Source organism: Pelodiscus sinensis, chromosome 4 (genome assembly GCF_049634645.1).
Source record: "Pelodiscus sinensis isolate JC-2024 chromosome 4, ASM4963464v1, whole genome shotgun sequence".
Lineage (NCBI taxonomy): Eukaryota > Metazoa > Chordata > Testudines > Trionychidae > Pelodiscus > Pelodiscus sinensis.
The window spans coordinates 98,597,213-98,620,302 of NC_134714.1; the positions used below are offsets into that span (position 1 = coordinate 98,597,213).

At 43.5% G+C, this 23,090-nt stretch overlaps 1 protein-coding gene and 1 long non-coding RNA gene across 2 annotated transcripts in view; one reads left to right on the top strand and one right to left on the bottom strand.

Moving 5' to 3' along the window:
• The window catches only part of CSTF3 (cleavage stimulation factor subunit 3), an 86,975-nt gene that overhangs the window by 7,831 nt on the left and 56,054 nt on the right, over positions 1 to 23,090 (bottom strand). The window contains exons 4-15 of the mRNA XM_006110279.4: positions 16,101 to 16,133; positions 15,609 to 15,706; positions 12,448 to 12,514; positions 12,324 to 12,358; positions 12,093 to 12,219; positions 8,810 to 8,887; positions 8,432 to 8,594; positions 3,758 to 3,867; positions 3,268 to 3,384; positions 2,855 to 2,929; positions 1,616 to 1,759; positions 1,424 to 1,526 (exon numbers count right to left, since the gene is read on the bottom strand). Coding sequence (XP_006110341.1) covers positions 1,424 to 1,526; positions 1,616 to 1,759; positions 2,855 to 2,929; positions 3,268 to 3,384; positions 3,758 to 3,867; positions 8,432 to 8,594; positions 8,810 to 8,887; positions 12,093 to 12,219; positions 12,324 to 12,358; positions 12,448 to 12,514; positions 15,609 to 15,706; positions 16,101 to 16,133 — 1,150 coding nt within the window. The remainder of the gene's footprint in view (positions 1 to 1,423; positions 1,527 to 1,615; positions 1,760 to 2,854; positions 2,930 to 3,267; positions 3,385 to 3,757; positions 3,868 to 8,431; positions 8,595 to 8,809; positions 8,888 to 12,092; positions 12,220 to 12,323; positions 12,359 to 12,447; positions 12,515 to 15,608; positions 15,707 to 16,100; positions 16,134 to 23,090) is intronic.
• Positions 214 to 21,412, top strand: LOC142829188 (uncharacterized). The gene is made up of 3 exons (XR_012903590.1): positions 214 to 531; positions 4,624 to 4,711; positions 21,281 to 21,412. It is a non-coding gene; the product is annotated as an uncharacterized LOC142829188 (long non-coding RNA).

The window sequence follows — 23,090 nt, forward strand, 5'->3', positions numbered from 1 at the left end:
TTCAAAGAAATTGCCATTCAACTGAAAAATAAAAGATTGCTCCAACAATAAAATATACTCTGACTTTATTTTTAATAAATAGGATCAAATAAACACACACACAGCCACAGCCACATCAATACATAAGTTAATCCTACTGTCGAGATATCAGGAAATGCAAAAGCCTCCTGCATGGACATCTCAGTATTTCAGAGGTACTCACCGTGGTGACAATGGAATTGCTGTGTAACATTCAAACACTGTATTGTGACTTGGTTACTGGGTTTTTATGGTATAAGTATGCTGGCTTAGTTTACTGCTACATTGTTGGAAAAACAAGCAGGTAGCAGAATAATGGCTCAAGATAACCATCATCTGCCAGCAAGGTACAGTGCAGGAGCCCTTTGGTAGTCCACCTCTGACTAACTAAAGAGTTCCCCAAACTGGTTGTGGGCAACAGAGGCCAAGTCTGAACTCAGGAAAACAAACCCCTAACCTAGCTTTAAAAGGACACCCCATCAAACGGGAGATGAAACCGACTGAAACGTCTAGGTAAGAAAGATACGCACTGGTCTTCAACCTTTGTAACCGTAAGGTCACTTTTTCAATGTAAGTGCAATGTGAGATCAACCTCAAACCCAAACAGTCTTGCCCAGCTTCTTTCCCTCCCCTTCTGAGGCCCTGCCCCTTCTCTGAGGCCTCACCCTGCTCACTCCATCCCCTTTTGCCCCCCACCCTCACTCACTTTCACCAGGCTGGGATACGGGGCTGGAGTGCAGGCTCTGGTCTTGGGGCAAGGGGTTTGGAGTGTGGGAGGGCCACTGGGCTTAGCCCAGGGTGGGGTACTGGGGTCCAGGAGGCGGTTCACGGTGCAAGCTCTGGGAAGGAGTTTGGGTGCAAGGGGACTCACATCTACAGCAGGAAGTTGGGGGTAGGAGGATGTTCAGGACTGGGATGGGGTTCAGGATGAAGGCTCTGGCTGGGCACTGTTTAACTGGGACGGCTGCCGGGTGGTGGGACAGTGGGGTTAAGGCAGGGTTACTCCTGCCCTGGCCCTGCACCACTCCTGAAAGCAACTGGCATGTACAGCAATGGCTCCATGTACTGCCCCTCATCTACAGGCACTGAGCCCACAGCTTTACTGGCTTCGGTTCCCCATTACTGATAAACGGGAGCTACAGGAGCGGTGTCTGCAGGCAAGGACACATGTTGAGACCCCCTGCTCTGCCTCTCTCAGGCGTTGCAGCGACATTCCAGCCACGTTCAGGAACACAATTCCCACAGGGATAATGACTCCAGCCATGACAGGGTAGGCATGTTAGAACTCACTGCCCAAAGAATTACATTTAAGTGTAAAAAAACGAAAATGATGAAATGAGGCCAAACTCACAGAGAAAGAGGGTTAATGTTCCATTAGTAAGCTTTCCCAGTTCCCAAAGCTTACCATTAAGGTGAGACAGATAGTCAATGTACGCCAGTACATATTCTGGAATGTCTCCATATTTCTTTAGCCCCAACTCAAAAATTTTGAAGGCCACTGATTTGTCCTGCAAATGTTAAAACAGAGTTATGAGCTTCAAAAAAACAGCACATCTGTTAATACGTCATTAATCCCAAAGAACATATCCTAGTTTACCTTACTACAGTAATACTCCATCAAAGCAGCCGTAACATACACATGATGGCGGGTCCGGGCATCCTCTCTCGCTTTCTTAAATATCATTCTTCCAGATTTGATGCCTTCCGCCCGCCTTGCAAATTTCATATACTGTATATATACCTAAAATATATATGATGATTTCTTCAGCACATAAGATGGTATACAAAACATAGAAGTACTAAGGTAAGAAAAAGACATCTTTTGGACATACCTAGAATTTGCTCCAGTCACAAAATATAATAAGGGTATGTCTAGACTGCAGCTCTATTTCAGGGGTGGAGCAAAGGCAGGAGCCAGCACCAGCTCCTGTTTCCCTCCCCCACACTACACTACACACTACACTGTGGCTCACGCCTGTACCCCCACCCCCTAGGCTGCTGCCTCTGTGGTAGGTGGGGGGAGGCGGCTCTGCGGAAGCCGGAACACACGGGGAGCCAAGCTTAAAAGCCAGCTCCCCATGCTTGCCTTCCCCCTGATAAAGAAGCAGCCGGGGGTGAGGGAGGGAGGGAGTGTGTGTATGTAACTGAGAGGACTGAAGAAGGTTCACCCCTGAACTTAAACTTTTCTGTTCCCTTCCCATCCTGCCAGGTTTACTGTTCATAATATAAGCTCCTCAGGACAGGACCTCTCTCTCTCTATGTACAGTGCTGCCACTATTGTGAAAGTATTAACATGGCTTTCTTTTTCCCCCCCTTAAAGTGGCAGTATAGTAGTAGCTTTTGTACTTATGCAGTATACTTCATCCTAAAGTGATTCATAAGTTTTAAACATAAAGCACCTGCACATTACATCGCCTCCTGGGGTACAGAGTGACAATCAATGGGTTCAAAGCACACAGTTAAGGCAAGAGGAAGTGAAACTTTGGTCAAGTCAACAAAGCAAGTGCCTCTTCTTACCAAGCAAGCCAGGAAACCTTAATGCACTTTCAAACCAGCATGGCTTGCTGTAGGTTTTATGGATGCAGAGAATTAAGTGCATGCTGCCCAAGTTATCTACCTTGGAAAACTAAAGGGCAGAATCACTGACCTTGCTGGAATTTGAATCACTGACCTTGCTGGAATTTGAAACTAGTCTACCTATTCTCAACCTAATACTTAGATTCACTAGTCATTCACTTGAACTATTAATGGACGAGAATGCTAGCTATTCTTTGGGTATACTGAGATCAATATTATTAGAAATGTGGAAAAACTGAATCGTACTGAATCAGCTTACCAAAGTGGGATCGATATCTTCAATAGTCAAGAGACGATTGTATATACTGTGCACCTTCTCATACTTCATTCGACTCTAAGGAAATAAATTGGTTTAAAAAATTGCTAACATGCGCCATAATGCTAGAGAAGCTGATGTTTCTGGAAGTCTTCCTCTGCCACTACCTACTTGTTTAAAAAAAAATCAATAATTTGAATATTTCTAACGTATTTTTTGAATTAATACAGAAATATTTTCCAATTTTATTATGTTAGCCTAGAAAATAACAATGTAAGCTGAGAAATTTGGCAGAATTTATATTCCAATTATAGAAAAACTCTGCTTATATAGTACTTTTCAAGCAGGTGAGATTTTGGAGAAGAGATGTCTTGTCCCATTGGCGTTTGAGACAGCACTGCAATCTTTTTGCTCACCTCTTCGTAGTCAGCATATGCAAAGTACAGAAGCATGTTCTTCTTTAGTAAAGTGCTGATCGCTCTTTCATAAATATTAGCAGCCTCATCACTGAACAGTTTAGCATTGTTCATGTCCTATGAGACAAACATTTAATAAAATTATGTAATACTCATGACACTGAAGACCAAGTTAAGATCTGATCCAGCAGGCACTTATGCACCATTTTACTTATGGAAGTAGTCCCATTGAATTCAAATGGGAGAGTATTCACATGCTCATGTACATAAGCGTTTGAAGGGTCAGCATTCACCATGTTACTATATGTATCAACCATACAAATCTAACATTTAGACTGCATAAAATATTTAATGGCAACATTACACTTGCACTGCATCACCCAAATGGTAATTCTGGATGTTATGGAATCCATTCAGCATTCTAAACTTCTACACATAGTCTGAGGTGCTAAAAATGTGTTTTCCCCTTTGGCCATATCCATTCCCTTACCCCTTTCTCGGCTAGCAGCTTACTGGATTGTTCAAGATACTGTGCAGCCTCGTACCAGATATCTGGATGATGCCCCAGGACCAACAGGCACTGCTCATAAGCAAACATAACTAGGGGAAAAAAAGTCAAAATGATAAATATTCCCAGCAAAACAAGGTGTATGACTGTATATTAGCTACTTGTATTTGTAGCTTAAAGTATCAGATAACACAGAAGATACACAACATGGCTTGAGGTCAGCCTATCTCTCTTCAGGACACTGTCCCAGTTGCAGCCAGTGGGGTGCTGACACAACATCCCCTCATTGTAACAGAGAGGGGGCGACTGGCAGAGTGTTCTGCAAATGGGCCTGTGACCACCAACCTTGGTCTGAAATGGCCTATTGTTGCAGATTTTTTCAGGGCTCCTGTACGGAATTTGCAGCCAGGTCTCTGAAGAGAGTTAAGGCAGGCGGAAGTACTAACAGACATGTTGCGACATTTTAGTATGTACTGCCGCTGCTTGGTAAGAGAAGTGATTAACTGTAATTTACATTTGGTTGTGTGATTTTAAATGACTGGCAGGATGCTCAAAGTGTAGGGACAATTTTTATTGAGCTACACTGAAAGAAAATATAAAAGTAAAATACTATTTTGCACACAGAAGTAAAGAGACGGAGTAATAAGAAAGTCATCTGTAGCTTAATATTTTAACCACTTCTTAGTGGCTGCTGATTGTTCCTGGCTTCCTATTAGCAGAGGAATGACACAACTAGTTCTATTCCCATCACAACTTTACTCTAGATGGAAAATTTTGGTCACACTGGATTTGTGTTTTCCCTTCTAATTTTTTTTCATCCACCTGATCTTTTCTTGTTCCACTTCTAGCTGAAGAGAACCAGGACAGAATTTGGAATATCAACACTCCTGGAACAAGGCACTGAAATGAGACACTGTGGTCTAGCAGCAGCTAGAGGTAATGGATAAACACCTCCAACGTAGTTTAAAAACTGATTCAACCCTAAGAAAAAAAAAGATCAGTTACAATACTCAGTAATTGAAGCAAAATGCAGGACTATGTAGCACTTTAAAGACTAACAAGATGGTTTATTAGATGATGAGCTTTCGTGGGCCAGACCCCCTTCCTCAGATCAAATAGTGGAAGAAAATAGTCACAACCATATATACCAAAGGATACAATTAAAAAAAATGAACACATATGAAAAGGACAAATCACATTTCAGAACAGAAGAGGGATGCGGGGGGAGGAAGGTAAGTGTCTGTGAGTTAATATTAGAGGTGATAATTGGGGAAGCTATCTTGGTAATGGGTAAGGTAGTTGGGGTCTTTGTTCAATCCCCCTGGAGAGTGTCGAATTTTAACATGAATGACAGTTCAGAGGATTCCCTTTCAAGTGCAGATGTAAAAGGTCTTTGTAGCAGAATGCAGGTGGTTAAGTCGTTGAGACAGTGTCCTTTCTGGTTGAAATGGCAAGAAATAGTTTTTTCTTTGTGGTCTTGTCTGATATCTGTTTTGTGGGCATTAATCCTGTGTGCCCACAAAACAGCTATCAGACAAGACCACAAAGAAAAAACTATTTCTTGCCATTTCAACCAGAAAGGACACTGTCTCAACGACTTAACCACCTGCATTCTGCTACAAAGACCTTTTACATCTGCACTTGAAAGGGAATCCTCTGAACTGTCATTCATGTTAAAATTCGACACTCTCCAGGGGGATTGAACAAAGACCCCAACTACCTTACCCATTACCAAGATAGAGGTGATAATTGGGGAAGCTAATATCATTAACTCACAGACACTTACCTTCCTTCCCCTCCCCCCCCGCATCCTCCTCCTGTTCTGAAATGTGATTTGTCCTTTTCATATGTGATCATTTTTTTTAATTGTATCCTTTGGTATATATGGTTGTGACTATTTTCTTCCACTATTTGATCTGAGGAAGGGGGTCTGGCCCACAAAAGCTCATCATCTAATAAACCATCTTGTTAGTCTTTAAAGTGCTACATAGTCCTGCATTTTGCTTCAGCTACACCAGACTAACATGGCTACATTTCTATTACTATACCCAGTAATTGTAATTCATGTCCCTTCTGTAGTATTAATAGTACTTCTGCTGGTTCCCATACACACTGGGAATGATTCCATATTCAGCTCATCTGTACTAGAGATGTAAGTGACTAGTCGAGTAGTCCACTACCCAATAAGCATAAGCTTATCGCTTTCCTCTCCCCTCCCCGCTGCCTCTATTAGAGGCAGCAAGAGGGGGACCGGTTTCTTCCAGCACCGTCTCTGTGGGTTGGGGTGAGCAGGGGAGGCAGAGCTGAAGTGGTCCCAGAGCCGGTATGAGTCCTGGCTTGCGCTGCCCCTGGAGCTAACCCTGTTGTGGCCCTGCACTTTAAATGTAGTAAGAGCCCACACAGCTCTTACTACATTTAAAATGCAAAGCCGCAGTGGCAGTAGGAAGCGCCATCTCCTCCTTATCAACTAACTGTTACTTAACATCCCTAATCTGTACTGCCACATCTACGACATTGTAACTTTCCTTTCCCTCAAATTTGTCTACTATTATCTGTGTCTAGTATTCTACATTTTCAAGGCACTTTTCATTCCGCATGTAGGGATTGGTTACAAGATCGAATATAAGCGGTGACTTCTCCTTTAAGTGTGTGTGTGCGGGGGGGTGCCCCAGATTTTCCTATGTTACATCAAGGGTTGGCAACCCCCAACACGGATGCCAAGCCGATTTTCACTGGCAAGTGGGGTGGGAGCTCAGACCCGCCTTTTTCCCCTGCACTGCCATTTGAGCCTTGTGGCCAGCATAGCCACAGCACCAGCTCCGGGAGGCAGGCGGGGAGGCTGCAGACTTGGCTGTGCACTAGCCAGCTATTGGGGCTCTCCCCCTTCTCCGCCCGCCCAGCTCCATTACAGACGTGGTCCAGTGGAAGCAGCAGAGAGCTGGTGAAAGCAGGTGAGATGCTGCTGCTGCTGCTGGAGGTGGTGGGAGCGTGGGGGCTCAGCCGGGCAAGCTCCAGGGGCCAGGGCTTGGGCCACGTAGGCTGCTCCTTAGGCACTGGGGCCAAGAGCGGGGCCGAGGCTGCTCCTGGATGTCTGAGACAGGGGCTTCGGCCATGTGGCTGCTCCTCTGGTAAAGGAGCCGTGGCAGTGGGGCAGAGGCCCGGGGCAGCATGTGTGTGGCTGCCTGGGCTGAATGGCGAAAGAGGGGGTGCTGGCACTGGGCTGAGGCGGAGGCAGGGAGGTAGTTTGTCTGTGCTGAGAGGTGGGGGAGGGGTGGATAATTTGTGCTTTAGCTGGGAGTTAGGACCGGACAGATGGCTGGTGCCTGCTACTTGGAGAAGCAGGATTTATCCCAGCCCCCATTTGGGCTGGGGGGAGCAGATTCCACAGGGGAGGTAAAGGGGGTGCCTGGGTGCTGGCCTCCGTGTGGTGAGCTGGAAGCAGGGGACAGTTTATTTGGGGTTTCTGACTGAACACTCAGCAGCTCATGTGCTGCTTGAAGTTTCAAACGCCGCGCCCAAGAGCGGAGACCTCAGCAAGGCAAAGCCAGGCCAAGGGCCACGCTAAACAGTACGATCTGCGTCTTCACAGATTTGTTAATGAAGCTGCTGTAGGTAGGATTATTATGGGCTTTAAAAAGTGTCACCAGCACTCGGACCTGTATATACCAGTGAGTAAGTTAAGTCTCAGCGCACCACTTCTGACAGGTTGCTGACCCCTGTGCTATATGATGGGAATTTCCTAGACAATTAGAAACAAGTTCTCTGTCTTTCTTACACAGGAAAAGAACTGTAAATGTTTAATCTTTATTATAATACTATAATACTTAACACTCCTTTGTTTCAGTTTCCCTAGCCTCTAAATGGAGATCATCTTTCCCCCTCCTGGAGAAGCCCTCTGAGATCTTTGTAGGCAATGCACAAATTAGTACTACTACTACTATCATTGCCTACAAGGTACCCATGGAAATATTAAACCATCTCCTGCTTCTGATATCAGTCTCCCCACCAGATAATTAGCCTTCTGTTGATTGCTATTTCTCCAATTTTCATTGAGAAAAATTATACTCCTCCCCAGCACACCTGGCTCCATCATCTAAATTAGCACTGAAAGGATCAACTCCAGGATTGGTAAACAATCACATCTACACAGGTAATCACATATTTGCAAGATTTCAAAGGCATTTAAACAGGAAGGGCACAACCTGCAATCACAGGTGCCTCTGAGAGCCCACAAGGACTAAGCAGCCCCAACCAGCCTCCTTCACAGTGGAAGAGGTACAGATGGTCTAAAAACTTCATAGGTAGCAGGGACCGCAATTAGCCTTCCTCCACAAGGTGCAAAACAGGAGCTGCGATTCATCACCCCCTACCTCCACAGGTAAATCACTGCTACTACTAAGGAAGGGAGAAAGTCTTCCTAATACCTGCAGCCCAAATAGACTTTTAAAGGCACAAGAAATACCATTCTTGAAAGGTCACATAGTTCGAGAATGGAGATTAATGAAGGGAAAAAACCATGATTTGACCAACTCGGGACACAGTATGATCACTGTTAATGTTAAGAACATTTTATTTCTTCAGTTAAAGGTCACTCTCAATTCTCAACAATAATTCTGAACATACCGCAAAGTTTCTAAGACAAATATCTGATCTTACCTCTTTTTGTTATGAGAGTTTGGTCTTCTGTGCGCAGTGGATTACTCTTTTCCCACTGGATATATTTCTTCCACATGTCTACCTGTTGAGCTTCTTGGGGAGTATTCTGGGGTGGTACGGAGGGAGCATTGCGATCCAGACCTTTCATAACAGTCTCATATTCCTGAAGAAGTAGATAATGTTTTAGGTTATAGAGAGAAACAGACATCGTGGAAGTGACTGCTTATGGCTATACTTTGGCATTTTTATCCTATGAAAGCATCAGTTATGTCAGCCTACCAAACAAGATGCTGAACTTGAGAACATTAACAAGGCTTAATACTTTCAGGCTTTTAAGGAATTAAACAATGTAAACACGAAATGAGCAGGAATCTGTACCTTGGCCACACGTCTAGCGTTCATATAATCTCTACTCCGATCTTCAATCATTTTTTTAGCTAAGTGAATATTGATTCCCTGGGGAGAAAAATAAAGAGCAATTGAAAAGATACAGTTTTACAAAAACATGCAAACAACTGAATTTTATCTCAAAGAAAGAGAATGGGCACTGGAAAAAGACGTAAAACCATTTAAGAAGGTTCAATAAAAGTCTTGTAGAAAGGTATGGACATCTGAAAACAAATAACTCCAAGTAAATGTATGGTAAGTGGAATTACAAAGTTAGGTAACAAATAAGGTAATGTAAGCAAGCTGTATTTGGCAAGTATTAGTCATTTACATCACAAAATATTTTATTTTTTACTTCTAAAACACACATGCCTTAAGTGATGTTGGACCGTACAGGAAGAATCCAGACTGAGACTTCTAAAAATTAAAACTAAAAACGTTACGTACAAATTATGGGACATAAAACTGAAATTTTGCCAGTAAATAATGACCAGTCCACAGTCAGTCACAATTCCTTTCCTCATTCCCCCTTGTCCTTTACCAAGCGAAGCTTTAAATTCCCTCCAAGTAGGCTCAGCTCCCTTGGCCAGAACATTGCAGGGGTCAGAGCCAAGACCCTGGTCACTTCTACCTCTCCCTGCTCACCTGTGAGGGGGTTAAGAGCAAGAGCTCCACAGAATCTGCTCTGCCTCATGCATACAGATTGGCAATCTCGGTACTCAAGAACAGCTGTTCTCAACCGCCAGTCTGCAGACCAGCAGTGGGCCATGAACTCCTGTCTGATGGGCTGTGGCACGTTTCCAGGCCATGCCCCCAGCTTTTATTTAGTTCCACCCTCTGGGGTTCCCAGGGAAATCCTTCCTGCGCACTTCAGGCGTCAACATGGTGAGTGGGGTGACTGGTAGCTGGGTACTGTAACGGACAGTAGGAGTGCCAACCAGCACCCAGTGACTAAAGGGTTAAACTCAGGTAGCTAGCAAAGGTGTTGGTCAGGGGGCAGGGAGAACCAATCAAGATAGAGGATTGAAATCTGATTTGGATATAGGTTCTCTACCGGCTTTCTTTGTGTGGGAGAGAAAAGCCAGGAGCTAAGACACACAGAACGATTTAAATCCAGGCAGAACTACCATGCCTCCCAAGAAATTTGGGACATCGGAGGGGACTGAACAAAGAAAAGATTGGAAGTAAGTAAAAGGAAAAGTGCATCTAGTCGCATTCAGGGTAATTTTTCTTTATTTTGTGGTTTGGTTTGAACTGCTCTGTGTGAATCTATGCCTCCCCTTCGCCATTTACTATCTAGCATTGTGCCCAGAGACTTTTCTTTGTGCTTCATTTTCCTTAGTTCCTCTGTAACATCTAGCAACCAAGTATGCTTTATCGAGTATATCTTTTGTTTTGTAATAAAAATCACTTGTTTTAAGGCGATTATTTAATTCTTATGTCCCGGAGGGTCTGTCTATCTGTGTGTATCTGCATGCCTCTGATTGGGAGGTCAGCTACTAAAAACTGCAGCTTATTTTCTTCATTTCTCTTTACAAGCTCTTTAGGGCAAAAGAGCTTGGGGTACACACCCGGGCGTGGGTTCAAGTGATCACCCCTGATTTTTTTAGGGATGATAAATCATTTGATGAGGGCAGAGATTCCCCAAAATCTGTGTAATAGGACTCTGGGGGGAAGTTTTTGTAACCAGTGCCTGTAGAGGCAAGGTTTTTTTTCCCCTTTTGAGCTCTTTGCGGGCCCCATCTTCTGCACTCAGAGTGGGGAACAGCCCTGACAGGTGTGCTGCAGCTGGAGCCGGGACCATGATGAGGCTGTCCCTACTGGGGCTCCAGCTCCAGGTCTGGCGAATACTACATGGCCCAGCAGGTGGGGCTGAGTGCCAGATGAAGGGCAGCTGCTCCTGAAGCCCTGTTGTCCTTCCACCCTACTCAGCAGGAGCCTCCCCCGGCCTCCAGCTGCTCCCAGCCATCAGGTACTCACGTTGTTATTTTGCATTACTAAGTGCATAGGAAAGTATGCATGTGCAGAAAGTGTCAGCACTATCTGACCTGTTAGTAATTAAGGATGTTAAAAGGAGAATATCTGGCTAACCGTATATACAAATTGTATAAACTATAGGATTAGCTGATAAGCGCCATTCTGCAGAGCCGCAGCAGGGGTAGCTCCAGAAGCTGACCTGAGCTGGGACTGAGCGTTTCTGGCTCATGCCAGCTCTAGAGCCACCTGTGCTGTGGCGCTGCATTTTAAATGTAATAAGAGCCACTGGGCTCTTACCACATTTAAAATGCAGCAGTACAGCAACCAGCGCGAGCTGGGACTGCTCGGTCCCAGCTTGTGCTGAGTCCAACAGCTGTCGGATGCGAACAGGGATTGCTAGGGGAAGCAACTAGTCAAGTCACTATTCAACTATCCGAAAAGCATTTACTAATAGGACAGTCGACTGGTCGCTTACATCTCTAGTTAGCACTGCCTCTAATTCTGGTGCCAAATTGAGGCAAAAGGTTTGGAGTGGAGAATACCCTTTAACAAGTATTAGCAACTATTGTATTTTTTGTTTTTTTAAATGTGTGTGTGCAGTAGTTTTTCAAATTCTTGTTAACTATCATGTACCCCCTCCTTTGATTTGCCTGATATACCATGGGCTAAAATGACCATAACAAATATGCAAGTAAAGTAATTACCATAATGAAGATACAAATATATGAGTTTGCCAGTCTGGGGTATAAAAAAGGTTGGGAACCACTGTGCAAATAGGTGAGTAGGCTTTGTAGACATTTATTCCCTTAGGTGGGAACATAGAACAGGTGCCCCTTAAATACATTCATTAACTTTAAATGTCTGAAAACGATAAATCATATTCTTTAAATGGAAGGAAACTCCCTCTATATTTGCTATTTTAAATGCCTTACACATCTGACAATTAATTAAAGGCATAAATTGGACAAGATCTTGCAAATGTTACTGTCTCCTACAAACTGCTGAACACCAAACTCCTACTGAATTCAGGCCATAAGGGAACTCAGTGGAAATATAACAATACCACTGAATGTTTAGCAAATAAGACCCTGAACACTTTATTTAGATATTCAAAGGGCTCATGGCTTTTGTGACCCTTCACAATGGCTGTCCATCTTAAATATGCATTGCACTACCATTATCTGCTGCACACATATATAGGGTGGAGACAATTCTGGGAAGAATCTTAAATAATTTTTAAGACAGGATTTTCTAAACAAACCAGAAATCAAAAACAAGTTTTATTTTTTTAAATTACCTCTTCATATTTGTTATAATCCCTCCAAAGTTGTTCAATGTTGATCATTGGATTCACACAACCTCGCTGATAAACCCTACGAACTGCTGTTATCCTTTGGTTTTCTGCATAAGATCCAACTGCCTCTCTAAACAGTCAAGTGAAACATCAACATGTCAGGATTACAACTCTATAATTTGTATAAACATTAAGATTACATGAATTCACTTAGAAATACTTAGAAGTACTTACACGCCTTTCAAAAAATTTATGTAATCCACCCAGATCTATGTGGGGGGAAAAAAACAACATAAAAGATGAAAACAACAAACATTTAGTAATCAGAAATAAATATTAATTAGATAACAAAACATACCTGGTATGACATGATTTCCATGCCAATTTTATCCAGAGCAAAGTCATATGCCTGAGCCATTTTTTCTCTGGAGGGGGAGAAAAAAAGCATAATATTTAAAACATTCAGTGCTAAGACTAGGTTTTAGTAATTTTAAAAAATAGTATTTATTTAAAATGTGCTTTTAGCAACAAATTCTAAATATATATTTACATAAAAGAGGCTAGTGGAGTAAAACAGATGTTTGGTTTCCTTACATTCCTGGTATTATTATTCTGTATTCAGACAAGTACCACAAGCAAGAAAGTTAAAAGGAAAACTGTAGCTGGCCTAGTGCGCGGAAGGCAGTACATAGTGCTCTCGTGTGCCTGGGGCTCTCTCCTCTTAACTGGAGCTCACATATGTCACATGCACCAGGAAGAAAGGATATGGTCAGTTGTTCTATAAATATCCTTTGCCCACTGATTTACTTAGTTGCAATATCTGAAAGCAAGGGAGCTTGACTACCTCCGCGGGTTCCTGAGCAGGGTGGCGGGAAAAGGGGAGCAGCCTCCAAAAAGGGGCAGGGCCTCAGGCAGAAGGGGCAAGGCTGCAGCAGCCACTCCTCCACACCACGTGGAACATGACACGCTATCCCTTCCTCACAGCCCTCAGAGCTGCACAGAGCCTGTAGAGAGGCATGCCAGTGGCAATTTAAAGGGCCCAGGACTCTGGCCACTGCCACAGTACCAGTGGTGGCAGTTTGGAGCCCTGGGCCCCCCTTGGATTCGCTGGGCCCTGGGGCAACTGCATCCATCTGTCCCCTCTTGTTGGTGGGCTTTCTTGTACGAGACTGACAAACTGTAGAGGAGGGCTAAAAGGAGGGATTTCCTATTAAAAAGCCTGAGTGGAGCAGCTTTTGAGACTTCCTTCTTCCCCTCTATTAAAAGAGTTTCTTTTTAATAATCAAAAACATTCCATGGATTTTTTTAAAAATTTTTCAGCCATGAACCCCTTCTTATCCCAACAAAAATTGTAATTTTGTTTCACTTTCCCTTTTCCATCTTCCCCATTTCCCTTTTCATTCCCATCCCCAGACATTTCACCACTGAAAACAGATGACAAAAGAAGGGGAAAAAGCAAACACAAAATGTGATTTTTCATTTTTATTGAATTTTTTTTACATTAAAAATTCTGTTTTTTGTTAAAAGTATGCATGATTTTTAACAGCACTAGTAATGCATACAGAATAACTTGGCTAAGTGATAACTAGATGGAGAGAATAAGTCAACAGCTTACAGCTACTCACAATGTAAATACTAAGGCCGTGTCTACACTACAGGTTGAACCTCTCTAGTCCTGCACCTTCAGGATCTGACCGGTGCCAAACCAGAAAATGTGCCAGCCCACAAAATGTCAGTATTGTCTAGCAGCATTGCCAACACTTCCACTGTTTATTGGGCTCTTAGAAGACATTTAGGGGTAAAGTAGAGCTAAATAACAGCACAGAACACTGAGAGCCAGGACTGGTGGCTGTGAACACACTTTATGGGACACCGGGAAACTTGGCCACATCCATGAGAAGTAGACACCCAGCTAAACAAAATCATGCCAGATCACAGATGTTGCTGGACCAGAGAAGTGCCTGACTAGTGAAGTTCAACCTGTACAGACATTGCAACAGCACAGCTACAGCATTGTAGCTATGACACTGTAGTGCCATAGTGCAGACACTTCCTGTATCAGGAGCTTTTCCACTGGAATCAGTAATACACCTCTCCAAGTGGCAATAGCTGGGTAAACAGAAGTATTCTGCAGTAACCTAGCCACATCTACATCAGGGGTTAAGTTAGCTTAATTACAGTGTTTCGGGAGTGTGGATTTTTCACACCTCTAAGTGCCACAGCTATGTGACCTAACCTTTGTTGGCCACACCTAAAGATGGAGATGAATTATTTAGTGCAGTACACAGGAGTATGAACAGAAACAATGGGAAGTTTAAGATGAATATCCAAAAATTCTTCCTGACACCATCGTGTATTAATTGCTAGAGTAGTCTTCCCAGGCCTTGTCTAAGCAAGAGTTCTTCAGCTGTTCCCACCTCAAATATTGTATCTTGATTAAAGCTAACACTTGAGCTTTATTACTTGAACATCCTAGTGTACAAAAGGCTCCTATTTGCTCTTTGTGATGGGGTGAGGTCACAGAAGACCCCCTGGGGGTGCTTCCCAGGGTACTGACAAAGCCACTGCCACTCGCCTTTCTGCTCTCTAGGGCTTCTTGCTACCCTGGTCTCCCACAGCCAAGACAGAGAGCTGAGATCGCTGCCCCCCCCCCCCCCAAAGAGCGGTACAGACACTGGTTCCTTCCTTTGGGTGTGTCACGCCAGCCAAAGACAAAGACCCTGGTAAGCTCCCCATGGTTTTATGGATTCCCTTTTACATGGGAAAGTTACCTGGCCAATCCCTACCAGTTAGGGACGTCACATGACAACCACTGCTAAGACTTAAAGGACAAAAGAGGGTGTTTACATATGATTGCCCACACATTGAGGTGTCCCAGCATTGGAAACACCCTTGATGGCTTTCCTTTGCACATTTAAAACCACAAACCATTCCATGCTCCATATATCTAACGTTACACACAAGAATGATACACGCACCAAAATAAGATACACAGATCCAGTGGATTATGACATGAAGATTGATAGATTACAGGAGATAATTTATCCAAAGCACCTCTAAGTTAGGCATATCTGTTTCCACAAGACCATTTTCTAAAAGCATGGGGGTGGGGGTTGGAGGTCTGTCACATCCTCACTGATCAAGAAGTTACATTAGGTTAGACAAGGCAATAGATGATGTAAGATAAAGAACAATCCCTCATTAACAGGGAGATGGACAGGACAATCTAGTAGGTCTTTTCCATCACTAATGTCTCTAGCTGCCCCAAAGAAGCAACCTTATCTGTTATTTTATATGCAGCACAAGCATGGCAATTGCCTACCAGAAAGAATCAAGGGGTGTATCAGACAAAATGTTCTTGGAACAGAACACAAGAGATATCTTATAGACCCATTATGATCAACTCTCCAGGTTCAGAGGCAGGTTTTCCAGGACAGAATCCATGTTCAATGCTTTGTAAAGGAAAAGAGAATCATCATAAAAACTAAGTCAGAATTTAGAACAAACCATTTTACTTACTTGTAACTGGGTAACTTTCCCTTGGTTTCACGTACATATGAAAGGTAACACTTCCATAAATCAATGTGTAGCACCTTCATAAGGCATCTCTGAAACAACTATTAATATATGGAGAAAATATGATCAGGAATCTAAGATCACAAATTAGGTTTTTATATTATTTCTTTGGTAAGAATATCTTCATGTTAGGTATTGAGAACTGAAGCGATATAAAATGCAGGACAGTTCTGGTGACCCAAACTAATTATAGTGGGTTGAAAACCCACTTTAGTGATCATACTTCTAAGGTATCCTTGGATAAACTATGTAAAAAGAATGACAAATATTCAATGCAAGCTGCAGTTCTTTCCAATCTACTAATCCAGCCTAATGAGTTGACAACATCTGATCTCCTTATAAGTATAATATTTTATATTTAAGGTCCTTTGAACTCTTGTTTTAAAAACAAAATCTTAAACATTACACAAGAATAGAATTTATTAAAGGACTCACCTTTTCTACTTTGTCGTAATTTTTTGCTTTAATCTGTACAGAAACAGAAAATAATATATTGGAAAAATTCTACTTTTAAGGTAAATTTTACATATGTAGTGGTGAAACAGTTTCATTTGCCTCCTTTTGTCTAGAGTACTAATGAGTTTTAGTCCAGTGTTCTATCTACTAGGTCACACTGTCTCTCTGTGTAATTATTATTCATTGCATAGACTGAACCTCTCTAACCCGGCATGAGCATCCTCGGGAGCTGACTGATGCTGGACCAGAGAATCTGCTGGAGGTCAATATTGTCTAGCAGCATTACCAATCTCCTTCCACCGCTTACTAGGGATGTAAAATCACATTTGCTTGGCTAACTGGTTAAGCATATTGTGTAACCAGTTAACAGATTAAATGGGGGGTCCACACAGGGGAGGGGCTGCTCCAGCGCACACTGGTAAATCTTAATTGGTAAGCCTCGCCTGCTAAGGGTGAGGCTTACTGGTTAACAGGTTAAAACCTCACATCCTTCCTAGGGATGTTAGTATCTAATTGTTTGCACAATTAACTGATAAGAGCAGATGTATTCGTTAATCCTAATGGTTTCACACACACTCCCCCTTTGCTGCCTCTGTATCACTAGCAGCAGGTGTGGAGGCAGGCAGGCGCCAGTGCCCATGGGGAGCTGGCTTTTAAGATGGCTCCCTGTGCATGCAGGCTCCTGCAGAGCCACCTGTCCCCCCTTCCCCTTCTGCCTTCCACAGAGGCAGCAGCGCGGTAGGGGGCAGGCAGAAGCAAGTACACACAGGAAGCTGGCTTTCAAGCTGGCTCTCTGTGCATACCAGCAACCACGGAGCAACCTGCTCCCCACATTCCTTCCCCCCCTGTCTCTGATAGAGAGGAAACAGAGTGATCAGATGCTTGCAGGGAGCCAGCTTAAAAGCTGGGTCCCTAAAAACACCCACTCCCGCCCGCTCTCCTGCATTTAAATGTGTAACCGCTAAAAATGTCAGCAGATAAACGTTTACACAAATACATGATTATTAACACCCCTAGTCCCTGCTTCTTACACGACATTTAGGAGTAAATTAGAGCTAAGCAACAACACAAAACACGAAGAGGCAGGACTGGTGGCTGTCAACAAACTTTAGGGGACCGTGGGAAACTTGGCCCCACCCATGATAAGTGGACATCCAGGTTAACTAAAATCATGCCCAACCACAGATGCTGATGGACCAGAGAGTTCCAGACTAGAACTGTTCAACTTGTACAAGAAGCCTCTCTTTTTCTTAGCTATTTTGGTTCTTAGAGCTAAGTCTCCATTGTCTTCACAGACTTCCAACAGGACCAGAATTTTGGCCTTAATGGGTACCCTTACTTATATTCTGTATTGGAAGTCAAATTTTCAAAGCTGGACACTTACTTTAAGGTGCTAAATTATGCACTCAAGTGCATAGAATAGTCACTGGTTATCGAAGTGCCCATCTGATCATCCAGGTAAGATTCTGGGTGTCCCAACTTAACTACCCTCGTTTGAATCTTGAGCTAAATGGGTCATTTCATTTATCAATCTAGTATAGTTCTGTATTTTATTGCTAGCAAACATTACTGCATTATGCTGAAAAGTGTATTTCTTAAAATAATCCTCTCGAAATGTTCAGACAAGAGTTGGCTGAATAACAAGTACTTCTGATTAAAACCAGTAAATTCAGCTCTCTCTCTCTCGCCACATTATTTATCATTTGCAAGTATGTTTGCAAATCTACAGATTTCAGCATGAGCAATTATTCATCCTAACTCCATACCAGAATAGGGATATTTTCCTGTTAAACATTTCAGTCATTCCATTAGGAAGCAGAAATATCCAGGGTGTTGTGTGATCACTCACTCACTGACTGAACCTGATTTCCGAGTAGACAGAGTAATCCGTTTGCAAATTATTCAGGAAATATTTACAAATAATGAATATATTAGAAATATTAAGGATCAGTTTGTGAATGTTACAAGCAGGAAAAGGGCTATATTTGCCTACTACTTTTATGTGAAATAAGGAATCTGCTCTATATTTTAGAACAAAATTCCACTTTTCAATTAATTTTGGAACTAATCTTACATTACTAGGAAATTACTGTAAACTACCAAAACCATAAACCCAAATCAGTAGAGTTCAACTTTCAACCCATAAATATTTATATTTTCACAGAGCATAGCAACAATCTCTATGTGAGGTTGCTAGTGACCTACTAGATTAGCAGTCTTCTGGTTTCACCTTGATTTCCACTGGACAGGAAACAAATGTTCCTGGTCAATATATTTATAAAGTAAACCACAACAAAGAGGGAGAAAATTACAATGCTGCAATTCCCAAAGACCCCAATCAGGATCAGAGCCCTGTTGCTTTAGATCAGGGCTGGACAGTAAACAGCTCATCTCCAAACACAATTAAGACCATGTTCCATGACCCAAAGAGAGAGGGGCTAAAAAAGAACTCTACCAAGAAATCACAGAAAAACACCAGTGCTTTTCACAAGCAAAATGGAGACCATCTGTAACCTGTAGTTGACGTATGTATTATAAATAACGGACCACTCTGAAATGAGTAATTCAACTCTCACGGTGCCAGAATAGCACATTAGATAGAGGCAGCAAGGTGGGGGGAGAAGATGGAGATACTTAAAAGCAACAATGCTGCATGGAGCCCGGGATCAGCTGCTCCATGCGGCGCTGCTGCTTTGAATGCCGCAGGGAACTCAGGGACGGGCTCCTCACAGCATTTCAAAGCGGCAACACTGTGTGGAGCCCAGGATCAGCTGGGGAATCCCCACATGCAGCGTGACAGCTTTGAAATGTACATGATTATTAAAATATAATAATTCCTAGCAGGGGCTCTTGTGCATTTCAAAGCAGAAGCGCCCGTGTGGAGCCTACAATCAGTGGGACTTCCCGCTGCCCCTGAGCTCCGCGTGGCGTTACGACTCTGAAATGCACAAGTGCCCCCGCTGGGGCTCTTGTACATTTCAAAGGAGGAACACGGAAGTGCTTATTGACTAGCTGACTAGCAAATTAATCGCTACTTAACATTCCTACTTTAAAGGTTAAAATAAACGAGATATTAAAAACAATTAATAAACCCCAATATCCAGATTTTGACATTGATCAATGACAGCAGATCCCCTTTGCAGGCTGAACGTGGCACCCCCCTGCTTAATACTTAAGCCCTGATTTTTAAAGTTTTTTGTGTGTACCTATCAAAGGTTGCCTCTCCTTCCTTGACCTGACCCTGCCACCAGTAGCACGCTGGAGCTGGTGCTACTGAAACAGATTTGCAAATGCAGGAAACATGCCTTTTTCAGTACCTGGCCCACAGCTCTGGAACTTCTTTTCTTCAAGATACCAGTTCATCATCGATTTTATGACCTTACCTTTCACTCTTAACACTACTCTCTTAGCACTTCATTTCATACAATAACAGCCCAACAGACAGTAAAACACAAACCCAAGTAGCAGTCTCACAGCACTGCACAAACATAGGATAGCAATTATAGTTTTACTGACTGCTTTAACTATAAATGTATTGCCTCTCATGACACTAATATGCATGTGGTAAATAGATGCAGCCAATTTTAAGGCTTCATTTACAGGGCAGGCTGAGCTATGTTCAGGTCCACAGACTAGTAAACTCTAGCCACACAGGTACACATGGGCTACATTTGCATATATATGCTATTAGCTGCATTATGCTTTAAAACGGAAGGAAGTCCGAAAATGCAAGTTACATCTGTGCTAGAAAATTGTATGCTTGCAGTAAAATAAGGATCCCTAAATCAAAACTAACAGAAATTATTTAGCTTGACCAGCCAAAAGAATAAAATACTCAGTTCCTGAAATTCAGGCTTAGACATAGCCAGAATCTTATTTCTCTTTGAAGTTTTAAAGCCACTGCCTATTCAAGCTTATGAAATGAATATATTATTCTATCCTATTTAATTAACAGTCTCATATAGCACTGTATATTTCAGACCTTTCTCTTTCATTTGATTTTAATATATTCTTTATGGCTCTTATTTATAGCCATTAAACATTATAGAAAGAGTTCATACTTCCATGGAAAATTTGCAAAGATCCTATTTTCATTCTTTTGCATTTGGAGAGAAGTGCTGGAATATTTAAAAGTAAACAAAAAGTTTGCACTGTAAATCCCATTGCTCCTGTTTCTTCAGTGCTTTCAAAATTTTACCCTTTAGCTAAGGAGTCATGGGATCAAAGCTCTTGGCCTTTTCTCATTCTCTCTGAGGAGTAAGAATCCATCAGAACATAGTAGTTTTAATGTAAATGTACATTCATTTCTTATTTTTAAACCCCAAGATAATAAGTATTATAAAAGCTTGTAGGAGGAGGGTCTTCTAGTCTTGCAGAAGGCCTCGAATAAACAATGCTATTTATACACTCTGCTACCATACATTAATTTAGTTTCCACAGGTGGGGAAACAGGGATTTTGATCAAGTTTTGAAATATTATTTTGGGTTCTAAGCTCTTAACAGGTGTATCAGAGGTTCTAGTTACCTTTGCATCCTCTTGCAATTCATCTGAATCACTCTCTCCTGCTGAATCTTCCTGTGAGCACAACCCTAGCTTCCATTTATTCTCCCTAGCCTTGCAAAACAAGATTACCTGTAACTGTTGTTCTTCGAGAGATGTTGCTCATGTCCATTCAAATGAGGTGTGTATGCGCCGCGTGCACGGTTCCCAGAGTATTTTTTCCCCAGCAGTACCCATTGGGCCGGCAAGTCACCCCCTGGAATGGCGCCGCTATAGTGGAGCATAAGTACCCCTGCCAGCCCTCCCCCTCCTCAGTTCCTTCTCGCCAGAAAAACTCCGACGCAGGGAAGGTGGGGGAGAATCGAATGGACATGAGCAACACATCTCGAAGAACAACAGTTACAGGTAAGTAACCTTGTTTTTTTCTTCGAGTGGTTGCTCACGTCCATTCAAACGAGGTGACTTCCAAGCTATCCCACCCGAGGGGGGTCTGAGCCACCTCTTAGCGAAAACAGAACATCTACACGGGTACGTAACCAAGAATCAGAATTTTAATCGAGAACGCAACCAACAGAACATAGCACAGGAACTCAGGAGAGGTACGTACAGCAGATATGTAACACATTAATCTCCCTCCCATTTTTTTATTTATTTACAGAATGGAACCTAATACAGCGGAACCCAGCACAGCATCTTCCCTCGCCTGTTGGGTGACGCATAATGCTCTGTGAACGTATGGACTGAGGACCATGTGGCCGCTCTACAGATCTCAAGTATCGGGACTTGGGCCCCAAAGGACACAGACAAAGCATGTGCCATAATGGAATGTGCTGATACTCTGGGCGGCTCCCTGTGTGCCAGAGCATAGCACTCCCAAATACACGAGGAGATCCATACCGACAGCCTTTGGGCTGACACTGGCAGCTTTTTCACTCATTCAGCATAGGCAATAAACAACTACAATGACCTATGAAAGGGTTTCGTTCTATCTATATAAAATGCTAAAGCCCTTTTTGTGTCAAGGGAATGCAATGCCTGCTCCTTAGGGGGGAGCGGTGCTGTTTGAGAAAGTGTATGTCCTGTGACATGTGGAAGGCCGACACCACCTTGGAGAGAAATGCTGGGTGGGGCCACATCTAATCCTGTCTGCCAAAAATACCAAGTACGGAGGTTCCACCATCAGGGCACGCAGTTCTGACACCCTGTCTACTGACGTGATGGCCACTATAAATGCCTCGAGAGACAGGAACCTAAGCGGGCAGAACACCAGGGGCTCAAAGGGAGGATCCATGAGTTTCGTCAGCACCAAGTTGAGGTCCCACTGGGGTATAGGGGCTCTCACATGTGGGAATAATTTGTCAAGACATTTTAGGAACCTTTTGGCTAGGGGGTCTGCTAACAGCGATCTGCCCCGAGATCCCTCATGGAACGGTGTCAGGCACGCTAAATGCACCCACACTGACGACGCAGACAGGCCTGCCTGATGTAGTTCCAACAAGTAGTCCAGGACCATGGCGACAGGGGCCTGGGAGGGACAGATTCCCTTTCCCAAGGCCCAGACCGAAAACCTTTTCCATTTGGCAGCGTAAGACAACCTGGTGGTTGGTTTCCGACTATCCAGGAGAACCTCCTAAACCCCTTGCAAGCAAGCCCGCTCAGGTGGTTTCAGCCATGGATAAGCCTTGCTGTCAAATGGAGGAACTTGACATCCGGGTGGTACAGGATGCCCCCCTCCCTGGTCTGAGTGACTAGATCCGGGGTCAGCAGCAGATGATATGGTCTGGCTCTCGTCATTTCCCACAGGATGGGATACCAAAACTGCCTGGGACAGTCCGGGGCTATCAGGATCACCCATGACCTGAACAGCCTGATTCTGGTAAGCACCTTGGGAACCAGGGGGAACAGTGGAAACGCATACAATATCCCCCCCGTGGCCATGGCGAGGTCAGGGCGTCCTCTTTCCATCCTGCTCCCAAGCCTACGAGAGAGAAGTACTGGGGACATTTCCTGTTCCCCACAGTGGCAAACAGGTCCACCTGGGAACGACCCCACCCCTGGAAGAGATGTGTCAAAACCTCCTCCTTCAGACACCACTCGTGGACTCTGAAGGACCTGCTCAGTGAGTCTGCCAGCGTATTTACGCAGCCTGGCAAGTAAGCTGTTTGCAACTGGATGCCGTGGGCTATGCAGAATTCCCACAGGAGAACCGCCTCCCCCTTGTTTGTTTATACAGAAAAGAGCTGCTGTATTGTCCAGCAGTACCGAGACCAACTTCCCCGAGAGCATGGTCAGGAACACCTTGCAAGCCCTCCGGACCGCCCTCAGCTCTCTCACATTTATATGCAACTGTCTCTCATGGGGGGCCCACAACCCTTGCGTTCTGTGACTCTGAAGTATGGCCCCCCAGCCATCGTCAGAGGCATCGGTGATTAGTCAGACCTATGGCAGTTCTGTCCGAAAGGCAACCC